Source organism: Hypanus sabinus, chromosome 3 (assembly GCF_030144855.1).
Source record: "Hypanus sabinus isolate sHypSab1 chromosome 3, sHypSab1.hap1, whole genome shotgun sequence".
Lineage (NCBI taxonomy): Eukaryota > Metazoa > Chordata > Chondrichthyes > Myliobatiformes > Dasyatidae > Hypanus > Hypanus sabinus.
Window position 1 is genome coordinate 142738703 of NC_082708.1, and position 12796 is coordinate 142751498.

Sequence of the window (12796 nt, forward strand, 5' to 3'; positions counted from 1 at the left end):
CTACTTTTTAGTAATTACTAATTTTTTTTGTAAGCTCATCAGTTTCAAGAACACTTTCTAGATCCACCTCATCAAGTGAAGGTCCTTCAACATTGATATTGGGTAGAGAGTTTCAGGGTTTTGGGTTTAGAACCTGTGTCAAAGGAGGAACAATGATTTATGTCTCAGCCAGTGGAACTTACTGTTGGTAGTGTTCCCATGTGACTGCACTGGTGGTAGCAGTTCCACGTTTGAGATGTGTTGATGGTATATCTTTGTTAAGTACTACAAATACTTCGCAGACAGCACACTAATGCCCTGGTTTAGGATATGAATCAGGGGTCCTGATCTGAACTGGATGGAATTGAGCTTCTTTTCTGTTGTGGAAGGGAAGTCTCCCATTGCATTCCTGACTTGTGCTTTGTAGATAGTGAGAAGGTTTTGAGGTGTCAGGGTAAGTGGTGTGTCGTAGGATTTCCAATCTCTGCCCCGCTCTCATAGCCATGATAATTATCTGGATAGTCTAGCTGATTTTCTGATCAGCTCCCACCCCAAAATATGAGTGTGGACCTGATGGTGATGCTGTTGAACAACAATGATAAGTTGAAGATAGCTATTGCCCAGCATGCTCATGATGCTGTTGGTCCTAGCACCTATCAGCTCATAACTAAATATTGCTGACATTTTGCTGCATGTGGGATGGACAGTTTCACTTAGTGAGAATTTGTGAATAGAATTCTACATTGCACAATCATTGAATATCCCTATTTCCTTGAGATGGAAGGCGTTCCTTGGGAAAAGTAGTGAGGCTGGATGAGTCCCTCCAGAAACCTTCCTTGTTTCCAATATCCATTGTACTATGGCCAGTTTATAATGTTGCTTGTTTTGGAGTGGAACAACAATAAGATATGTGAACTGTGTTCACCCTGAAATTTGCTGATTTGTGGTAAGGATCACGAGGATTCATTCATCTGAAGAATTGCTGCTTGTTAGGTTAAGTAGATACTGCAAATTACCCCTTGTATATGTGAAAGGTGGAAGAATATAGGCATAGGGTACAGGGAAATTAGTAGACTTGATGGGATGAATGGAATTTTAGTAAATGATTTATTGCAACTGTAGACTTCCCTAAAGATAGGTGTGTGAGAGGGTATATGAATCGGAATTCCTTTCTTCCTGACCGATTCAGATCAGTGTTGTTGGTAATAAGTCTTAAGGCTACCCAAAGGCAGCCAGATAATTATTAAATTTGACACCTGAATCATGAGCATGTGGTTCAGATGTTAAATGTTTGTTAGCTGTGTTCATGAAAATTATATCCTGGTATCAATTCATGAGATTACAAAGGGAGCAAAATGTTCTAAGAAATATTGTTCTCTTTGACTTGGCTCTTCCTTATCGATTAGTGAATTCTATGGTTTAATTGGATATAGACTTTGAATGCTCTTGTCCAATAATTATATGGCAATAACACTCATCATATGAGTCCTCAAATATACTCCGCAGGTGTGATTCTAAACAAAACTTCTCTGAGATACTTAAATAAGGTACTCAGTGACCACTTTATTAGGTACACCTATACACCTGCTTGTTAACACAAATATCCAATCAGCCAATCATGTGGCAGCAACTCAGCGCATAAAAGCATGAAGACATGGTCAAGAGGTTCAGTTATTGTTCAGGCCAAACATCGGAATATGGAGGAAATATAATCTAAGTGACTTTGACTGTGGAATGATTGTTGATGCCAGACAGGGTGGTTTGAGTATCTCAGAAACTGCATCTTCTGGGATTTTCACGAACAACGGTCTCTAGAGTTCACAGAGTATGATGGAAAAACATCCAGTGATTGGCAGCTTTGTTACTGAGAGAGGTCAGAGGAGAATGGCCAGACCGGTTCAAGCTGACAAGAACAGTATCTCAACAGTATCTCAAATAACCATGCATTACAACAGTGGTGTGCAGATCTCTGAACACAAAATATATCACACCTTGAAGTGGATGGGCTGCAGTAGCAGAAAACCATAAGCATACACCCAGTAGCTACTTTATTAATTACAGGAGGGTTGTAATAAAGTGACCTTTGAATGTATTAGGGAATACTGGAACTTAGTTATTGAGATGGATTTTTTTCAGAATTCTATAGAGGAAGGGTAGGGAGAGAGCACTGTTCAGGGAAGGAATTCTGTGTAGCCTGTGACAGTGGATAAAACCAATATAACACATTCTTCTTTGTGAATGGGAATATTTTCCCAGGAACCAACATGAATTCATGTCAGGAAGTATCTCCATAGATGCTCCTCACGAACTACTAACATGACTCAAGTGATCTATCATCAGTTGCCAACCTCAACTGAAAGTCTTGTCTGTGGGAGTCTACTTTTCCATCAGCAACAGTAAAGTGTTACAATGAACAGTTAGGGTTGAAAGGTGGATATGGATGTAATGGATGTGAGATTAACAGTGAGATTGCACAAGATAACAAAATCAAGGATGTTGGTGAACCTGGGCAAGGGGGTCTAGCAGTGGGAGAAATTATGGGAGGATTGTGAACTGTGGAGAAAAAACTGGTGAGACCAGATGGGAACCCACCATTAGACATTATTTCAAAAGCCTTTTACTTTGATCTTGTTTTAAAATGTACTTTTCATTTCTTATTAATCAGCAGGTGAACGCTACATAATAAGCTATACCGCAGTATTAAAGGCTGGTGAGCCAGAGGAAGACAAGAATATTTCATTACCAGCTTACCTCACCATCGGTAATAGAACACAGGTATTCTACGTGAAGATTAATTCATTTACACCTCTACTTAGTGAGAAGAGCTTTTAATCCCCACTCGACAAGTGGATTCGGTTTCCAGCCCTTAGAGCAAAGAGAGCTGAGGGGAGATGTAGTGGTGCCTAACCACACGATTTCAGAGCTGGAGAGAAACCTATCCCTTAGCCATTGGTCAGGCCAAGAGAGAACAGATAAATTCTGAGCCAAAGGTACAAGGGAGACGTGGCAAAGAACATGAAGAAAAGTGATGGTGGTGTTGTGTTACTCTAGTGTATGTCTGATGGAGATTGTCAAATTTAGTTTTGAATTGTGTAATAGTTTATTCCTAATATAAGAACACCAGAATATATAATTAGATTAGGTCTAATTGGATTTTTTTCTGGGTTAGCATGGACTTTTTTTTCTTCATAATAGCTTCTTCACTTATTTTATAAATTTGTACTACTAGGATTTTCTCAGTGAGAACAATTGAAATGCTATTATTCTCCTTTCATGTGCTTAATAATCTGATGCCTGTAGCTATTTGCTGTCTTGCACTGACCACTTTCTATTGCAGTATTCTTTCATTTTTGGGATCTAATTAAGCTGTGACATATCACAGCATGTTGAAAGCAAATTCCAGTCGATTATCTCACTCAGGAACATCGTGTCCTCTAGTCAGGAACTGTGATACATCCATAATCACCATATTTGTTGCAAACATGCCCCACAAAGAGAATATTCTTGGATAAAGTAAATGAATGCAGATCAAGAACAAGGAATTTAATCTGCAAAGCTGGCAGGGCAAGTTGAAGGAAAGGAAGCTGACGGGACATATACAGTAGAGATGCCAAAAATATTTGGGTAACAGAAGGTAAGCATCCCTTAGCCATTGGCTTAATGACTAACGAAAAGAGACAATATTTTTTAACCAAATGTGTAATTGAGATATAACAAAATAAAAGCCTTTTGAGAAAGTTCAAACAATCAATTGTTGCCTTCATTGGGAAATTAGGTTCTTGTGTGAGAATAAATTTCTGGGCATTGGGGAAGGGATGAAGGATGAACGTAACAGATGGAATTTCTGTACATGGAGCTAGCAGAGACTCAGTGGGCCAATCAACCTTCCTAAGTGCTCTCGTTACTCATGATACCTTCCTACTAGCTTCTGTTTACTTTGAATTGCATTTCCTAGTGCTGCTCACATAACTCGTGATTCTCTTTCCCTGGAGCAAATCCTAATGATACCAATGACAGGCTTAGTAACTAAAATATATACGTTTAATTATTTTTCCTCTTGCTATCTGTCACTTCTCCAGAGCTTCAGATCAAGTAAAATTCCAAGTGTAGAGAAAGCTAAATTTTATTAACCTAAGTATGGGATTCTTTGTGTTTCATTTTATTAATTTAGCAATATTTCCAAAGATCCTATTCATTTTTCTAATAGCTAGATCCCATTTGCTAAATTAACCTTTGGTGAATGGTCATTAACTATATTGCCGATTTGTTAATCAGAGGAACCATTCATTCAGGAATTGGAGATCCCATAAGATGCTGACACAGCAGTTCCTTACAACATCCGACAGCTTAAATAACCTCATTCATATTATCTATTATACTTACTTGCAATCTACCTGTGACCTTATTTGTTTCAATAAAGAAAGATCACATCTCAAAGTACCTGTAAATAATCTCAACTGAATAATGGAAAAAATATTTTTCCTTTTCAATAAACAGATTTGGCAGGTGTTTGGGAACTGGAATGATAGAGCTGAGGATGGTATACTAGGAGATGCAGTATGTAGTGGGACTATGAGGAAGGACAGGCAGATGATAGGACAAAATTGCAGACAGTGGGATGAATTGAAGTTCAATATGGGGCAAAATCGAAGAAGGTGCTGAATACAGGACTGAAGGAGTTATATTTGAATGCTGACAGTATACAAATTAAGATAGATGACCTCATAGCGCAATTAGAGCCACAACATGTTAGAAACCTACGATCATGAATGGAGGTGATGCTTCCCTCCCAGATGAACTCCACATTTTTTATGCATGCTTTAAAAGGGAGAATGAAACAACATCTATGCAAATCCCTACAGCATCCGATGACCCTGTGATCTTTGTCTTGGAGGCCGACTTCAGGACATCTTTCAAGAGGGTAAACTGTTGCAAAGCATTAGGCCCTTATGATATAACTGGCCAGGCTCTGAAAACCAGTGCCAACAAACTGACAGGACATTTAATCTCTCACTGCTGCAGTCTGAAGTTCCCACTTGGTTCAAAAGGGCGACAATCATGCCAGTGCCCAAGAAGAGCAGGGTGAGCTGTCTGAACGACTATCTCGCAGTGGCACTCACATCTACTGTGATGAAATGCTTTGAGAGATTGGTCATAGCTAGAATTAACTCCCTCTTAAGCGAGGACTTGGATCTACTGTAAATTGCCTAATGCCACAACAGCAGATGCAAACTCACTGGCTCTCCACTCAGCTTTGGGTCCCCTAGACAATAGTAATATTTGTGTCATTCTGCAGTTTATAGACTACAGCTCTGCACTCAAAACTATCATACCCTCAGTTCTAATCAAATAGCCTCTGTACCTTCCTCTGCAAGTGGATCCTGGACTTTCTCACCGGGAGACCAAGGTGTGTACGGATCAAAAGTAACATCTCCTCCTCGTTGACAACCAACACTGGCGCACCACAAGAATGCAAGCTTAGCCCACTGCTCTGCTCTCTCTACACTCACAACTCTGTGGCCAGGCACAGTTCAAGCACCATCTATAAGTTTGCAGTTGACAAAACTATTGTTGGCAGAATTTCAGATGGTGATGAGGAGGCGTACAAGAGTGAGGTAGATAAGCTGGTTGGGTGGTGTTGCAGCAACAACCTAGCATTCAACATCAGTAAGACCAAGAAGTTTATTGTGGACTTCAGGAAGGGTAAGTTGATGGAATACATACTGGTCTTCACTGAGGGATCAGAATTGGAAACGGTGAACAGTTTCAAGTTCCAGCATGTCAGTGTCTCCGAGGATTCATCGTGGGCACAACATATTGATGCAATTACCAAGAGGGCATGACGGCAGCTATATTTCATTAGGAGTTTGAGGGAAATCGGTATGTCACCAAGGACACTTGTAAATTTCTACTGCTGTACTGTAGAAAACATTCTAATTGATTGCATCACCGTCTGGTATGGTGTGTGGGCACTACTCAGGATTGGAAAAAGTTGAAGACAGTTGTAGTCTCTTTCAGTTCCATCGCGGGCACTAGCCTCCCGGGAATCCAGGAAACCTCCAAAAGATGATGCCTCGAAACGGCAGCATCCATCATTAAGGACTCTGATCACCCCCGGACATTCTCTCGTCCCATTGCTACCATCAAGGAAGAGGTACAGGAGCCTGAAGAAACACATTCGATGTTTCAGGAACAGCTTCCCTCCGCCATCAGATTTCTGAGTGGACATCAAACCCATAAACATTTCCTTAATATTTTATTCTCTCTTTTCGGAATTAATTTTTATTCTCTCTCTTTTCAGAATTAATTCTCTCACTACTTACGGAATTAATTTTTATGTATACTTATAATTTAAAGTTTTCATTATTATTTATTGCAATAATAATATTGCTGCAAAGCAACAAATTTCATGACATATGCCAATGATATTAAACCTGATCTGAGAGATTGGCAAGTACGATGTGGTAGATATCATTGTTTTCGTTTCTGAAAGATCATGGCTGAGAGCTTATCCAAGGTAGACCTTGTATCGAAAGGACAGGCAGGTAGATGGAGGGGTTGGGGTGGCTACGTTGGAAAAAATTACATCAAATCCTTAGAGCGAGGTTACCTAGGGCCAGAAGATAAAGAATCCTTATGGGTAGAGTTAAAAAACTGCAAGGGTAAATGACCCTGATGGAAGTTAAATACAGACTTTCAAACAGCACCCAGGATGTGGGACACTGGTTACAATGGGAGATAGAAAAGGAATGTCAAAAGGGTAGTGAAGGGGGATTTGAACATGCAGGTAGACTGGGAAAAACATGTTGGTCCTGGATCCCAAGAAAGCAAATTTATAGAATGCCTATGAGATAGCTTTTTAGAGCAGCTTGTGTTTGGGCCCACTAGGGAAAAGGAAATTCTGGATATGGTGTTGTGTAATGAGCCGGATTTTATTAGGAAGCTTAAGAACTATTAGGAGACGGTGATCATAATATTATACAATTTAGCCTGCAGTTTGAGAGGAAGAAGCTAAAGCCAGATGAATCAGTGTTACATTGGAATAAAGAGAATTAGATTCTATAGATTTGATTGGAAGGGGTTATTCACCTGGATGTGGCAGAACAGCACTGGCTTGAGTTTCTGGAGGCAATTTGGAAGGGTCAGGATAGGTACATCTCAAAGATGAACAAGCATTCTAAAGGGAGGATGAGGCAACCATAGCTGACAAGGGAAGTTAATAACAGCATAAAAGCAAAAGAGGGAATATGATTTAGCAAAAATCAGTGGGAAGTTAGAGAATTGGGAAGCTTTTAACAACCAACAGATGGCAAATAAAAAGGCCATAAGGAGAGAAAAGATGAAATACGAAGGTGAGCTAGCCAATAATATTAAAGAGGATAAAGTATTTTTTCAAATTTATAATGAGTAAAAGAGCGGAGAGAGTGGATATTGCACCACTGGAAGATGATACTGGAAAGATTGTGATTAGGGAAGAACAAAATGGCAGAGAAATTGAATAAGTTCACTGTGGAACATACTGGCAATACTCCAGAAATCTGAGAGTGTGAGGGGGCAGAAGTGGCTAGTCACTATTACTAAGGAGAAGGTGCTTAGTATTCTGAAAGCTCTGAAGGTTGATATGTCAGCTGGACCAGATGGACTAAACCCCAGAGTTCTGAAAGGGGTAGCTGAAGAGATTGTGGAGGCATTATTAATGATCTTTCAAGGATCACTAGGTTCTGGAATGATTCTGGAGCACTGGAAAATTGTAAATACTACTTCACTCTTTAAGAAGGGAGGGAGACAAAAGGGAGGAAATTATAGGGCAGATAGCCTGACTCAGTGGTTGGGAAGATGTTGGAATTCATTATTAAGAATAAGGTTTTGGAGTACTTGAAGGCACATGATAAAATAGGCCAAAAACAGCATAGTTTCTTCGAGGGGAAATCTTCTTTGGCAAAACTGTTGGAATTTTTTGGAGGAAACAACTGCAGGATCGACAAAGGAGAGTCGGGGAACGTTGTTCACCTGGATTTTCAGAAAGCCTTTGACAAGGTGCTATAGATGAGGCTGCTTTTCAAGGTATTACAAGTAAGATGCTTGTATAAATAGGTTCACTGATTGGCAGGAGGTAAAGAGTGGGAATAAAGGGGGCCTCATTACATTTGGGGAACTGCTTTGTTACTGCTTGATTGAGGCTAGCAGACTGAGTTGGTAATGATCTAACCTGAAACTGTTGGCTTTATAGCTGACTAAATTATATAGCATATTAATCTAAAATCTAAAATCCTGCCTTTCAGGGTAGTCAAGTACAGCCTGGACCCCTTAAGGCAGATTTCATATTGATGATGAAAGCAGCTGCTCGGGTAAGTTGAGAGCAGGATTTTGCATTCTCCATTATTTTGTTTTGCTGAAAGTGAGGCCTCATAGGCAAACTGCATCTTCATCTACAGTCTTGACATGTAGGAATAAGTCCAAAATGTAACAATGTAATAAAATTAACTTAGCCACGAGCTGCCCAAACTTTTGGTGTACTGTTCTTTTTACCTCGGGTGGAACAGATTTCTTTATCCACCCCTGGATGGTTGGATTTAAGTCTTCTCATTTTGCTAGATGAAAGAATATCAGATGAAGTTAATTTGAACAGTGCTTGTGTTACATGACATAAACGTAACTTCCAATAAGTTGTTCTGGTATTTTTGTGAGATCAAAATAGACATTAGAGGTTGCTATGGCTTTATGGACAGATAAGTTTCATCTTAATAAAGAACTTCACTGTTAAAAACATTTTCTATGATGATCTTTGGGTGCAGACAGTAGTATGCAGATTGACATACCCAGTGAAATCATGAAATTTATTTCAGTGTTTGGGGATATTCATTCCCAGGAGAGATTATTGCAGTCACCACCTAGGCTGGTTTTATGATGGGTCAAGTGGAACCCTGCTGATCTGCCTTTCTGCAGACAGAATCTCAATGATCAAGATTAGTATATATCTTTAATGCAGCGGTTTCCAACCTTTTTATACCAGGGGCCAATGCCATTAAGCAAGGGGCCCGTGGAACCCTGCTTGGGAACTCCTGCTTTAATGAAATGTGGGAGCTACCTTCCACTTTCCTGCGGATTCTACTTCCTCTGTAATAAAAGTGTATTTTGATGCAGTGTGTTGTTGTAGGGAATGCACTTTTAAAGGCCAATACCTTGTAAACAAGGTACTATTGGGAACCAGTTGGAGACACAAGAGACTGTAGATGTTGGAATCTGGAGCAACACACAAAGTGCTGGAGGAATTATGTGGATCAGATAGTATGTACTGTATGAGGGGAAATGGACAGGAAATGTTTCATATCAGAATGTTGACTGTCACTTTCCCTCCATTGATGCTGCCTAGCCTGCTGAATTCCTCCAGCACTTTGTGCTTTGCTTGGGAACTATTTGTGGCCTATTAAAATGCTAATTACTGGGAACAAACCACACTGATGCTGCTTTAAATGGGAAATTGATCAATATTGCCATTTGTGGTGTTAATACCAAATGCAGCCAGTTTTTAGTGCACTAGGTATGACTGCAATCTGCTTTTTGACGTGCACCTTCCAAAATTAAACAAAATCCACATTTAGACTCCCATTATTATGCAACATAGTGAATAGTTTAGCTCCCAGTAAGTTTGAGTTAGAAAACTAGACACATTATACTCTCAAACAACACATTCTCCTTTTGGTTTAAAATTGCAAACACAAGGATATCTGCAAATGCTGGAAATTCAAGCAACACACACAAAATGTTGGTGAAACACAGCAGGCCAGGCAGCATCTATAGGGAGAAGCACTGTCAACGTTTTGGGTCTCACCAATATATAGAAGGCCACACCAGGAGCACCGGACAAAGTATATCCTGCCCTTACACTTCCTCCCTCACCACCATTCAGGGCCCCAGACAGTCCTTCCAGGTGAGGCGACACTTCACCTGTGAGTCGGCTGGTGTGGTATGCAGGTAGCCCCTGCTTTATGAACGTTCACTTTATGCCACTTCGCTTTTACAAAAGACCTACATTAGTAACCTGTTTTCGCACTAAAAAGAGGATTTTTGCTTTTACAAAAATTTTTCTCATATAAATTAATGGTTCTTCACTTTACGCCATTTCAGCTTAAGAAAGGTTTCGTAGGAATGCTTTACCTTTGTAAAGGGTGGGGGGGGGGGGGGGGACATGTACTGCATCCGGTGCTCCCGGTGTGGCCTTCTATATATTGGTGAGACCCGACACAGACTGGGAGACCGTTTCGCTGAACACCTATGCTCGGTCCGTCAGGGAAAGCAGGATCTCCCAGTGGCCACACATTTTAATTCCACATTCCAATCCCATTCTGATATGTCTATTCATGGCCTCCTCTAGTGCTAAGATGAAGCCACACTCAGGTTGGAGGAACAACACCTTATATTCCATCTGGGTAGCCTCCAACCTGATGGCATGAACATTGACTTCTCTAACTTCCGTTAATGCCCCTCCTCCCCTTCTTACCCCATCCCTTATGTATTTATTTATTTATCTATTTATCTGTCTAGTTACTTATTTATTTATTCCCCCACTTCTCCTTTTCTCTCTCTCTCCCTCTCACAATCACTCCTTGCCTGCTCTCCATCTCCCTCTGGTGCTCCTCTCCCCCTTTCTTTCTCCTGAGGCCTCCCGTCCCATGATCCTTTCCCTTCTCCAGCTGTGTATCCCTTTTGCCAATCAACTTTTGAGCTCTTAGCTTCAACCTTCCCCCTCCTGTCTTCTCCTATCATTTTGCATCCCCCCTCCCCCTCCCACTTTCAAATCTCTTACTATCTCTTCTTTCAGTTAGTCCTGACGAAGGGTCTTGGCCCGAAACGTCGACTGTGCTTCTCCCTATAGATGCTGCCTGGCCTGCAGCGTTCCACCAGCATTTTGTGTGTGCTCTCCTGTTGGTGTTGGGTGGAGTTTGACTGCACATTCACAGAACTCGTCATCATCAGCAATCTCTCGTAATCTTCTTCTGGTAGTCGATCTGGTCACTTGTGGCTCTTGAGATGACTGACGAGGCTGTTCCATGATCCACAATTCCTATTGCAGTGTTGGCAGGTGTAGGTCTTTGAAGTGCTGATGGACGTAGCTGGCTGGGCCCTTCCCAGTCCTCTTTACATTGAAGCCGCTTAATCCCAGCGACACAGTGGGAGTATTATTCGACTTGTGCAGTCCTCTCATAGCCAGTTCTTCTCCAGCTTTTCATGTCCTTTTCTATATTTTCCCATCCACTCACGTTGATGTGGCACTTCCTTAGGTGGGTCTTGATATTGTCCTTCAGGAGTGTGCTTTGTATGCTTGAGTTGGCTGAATAGGAGTTGTTTAGGGAGGCGGGAGTCAGGCATACGGATGATGTGGCTGACCCATCACAATTGGTGTTGAATTACGATTGTGGCTATGGAGTTAATGTTAGCTTCCTCCAGGATGTTGGAGTTGGTACGCCTGTTCTTCCAGCTAACTCTCAGAATCTTTTGGAGTCATCTTTGATGGTAAGTTTCCTGGGATTTTATGTGCCTGCTGTATATTGTCCATGACTTCACTCCATATAGCAAGAAGGGGAGGACTATAGCTTTGTATACTAGAAGCTTAATGTTGGTTTTGATACCCTGGTCTTCAGAAATCCTCTTTCTCAGCTGAGCAAAAGCTCCGCTCGCACAGCCTATTTTGCGATTTATTTCAAGGTTGCTGTTGGCTCTTAAGGAAAGAAGGCTGCCAAGATATGGGAAATGATCAGTGTTCTCCAGGGGGATGTTGACAACTTGGATGGTTGGAGGTTTACGAGCTTGATCTGGAGCAGGTTGGTGCAGGACTTGGGTTTTCTTGATGTTTAGATCAAGTCCCAGAAGCTTGTGTGCTCTGGCAAAAGTATCCATTACAGACTATAGATCTTCCTCAGCGTGAGCTATGATGGAGTTGTCGTCTACGTATTGGAGCTCTGTGATGGAAGTAGTTGACACCTTGACCTTTGCCTTGAAACTGTTAAGGTTAAACTGTACTCCATCCGTCCTGTAGACAATCTGGACTCCTTGTGGGAGATCTTGGCCTGTGAAGTGAAGAATGGTTGCAATGAAAACGGCAAACAGGGTTGGGGCAATGATGCACCTCTGTTTGACCTTAGTCTCAATTTTGAAAGATGTTTTTCAGTGCGGCTGTTGTACTCATAGCATTCTGTAAGAGCCACAGGATCTTGAAGTGTATCTCTGGGCTCCCGATTTTGGACAGTAGTGGCAAGACGATTTACAAAGTCAAATGCTTTTTTGAGGTCTATGAACGCCATATAAAATGGGAGATTTTGTTCCTGGGCTTTCTCCTGCAATTGACATGCAGTAAAAATAATGTCAGCTGTTCTCTGGTTGGGAGGAAGCCACACTGAGACTCAAGCAGGAGATCTGGAAGAGGGGACTAAGTGTAGTGTATCTGAGCTTGCTGAATGTACTAAATTGAGTGGAAAAACAAATTGTGCGGAAGATACGGAGAGTCCACAGAGAGATATAGATAGGTTAGGTGAGTGGGCAAGGGTTGGACAGATGGAGTACAATGATGGTAAATGAAAGGTCATCCACTTTTCCTTCCAAAGTGGAAGAGCAGATTATTATTTAAATGGTAAAATATGGAGGGACTTCCGGGAAGATGGCGACTGCTTAGCTGCTTCGAACTTTTGTTCTGTTATTTTTGCTACCTTTGCACTAAATGTCTCCATTTTTTAAACCTTAGTTAGGAACTTTATTTGGTTTCTTTCACTTGCCTGTGAACACATCTACCTTACAACGTCTAACAAGAGTTCTAAAACCG

The 12796-nt window shown here is 41.1% G+C and overlaps 1 protein-coding gene across 3 annotated transcripts in view; it reads left to right on the forward strand.

Annotated features, from left to right (window-relative positions):
- Positions 1-12796, forward strand: part of LOC132391710 (limbin-like) — a 205948-nt gene that overhangs the window by 41985 nt on the left and 151167 nt on the right. For 2 of the 3 annotated variants that reach the window (XM_059965261.1, XM_059965263.1), the window contains 2 exons: positions 2645-2754; positions 8262-8327. In XM_059965261.1, the coding sequence (XP_059821244.1) occupies positions 2645-2754; positions 8262-8327 (176 nt within the window). The remainder of the gene's footprint in view (positions 1-2644; positions 2755-8261; positions 8328-12796) is intronic. The other variant, XM_059965262.1, reaches the window with a different exon arrangement.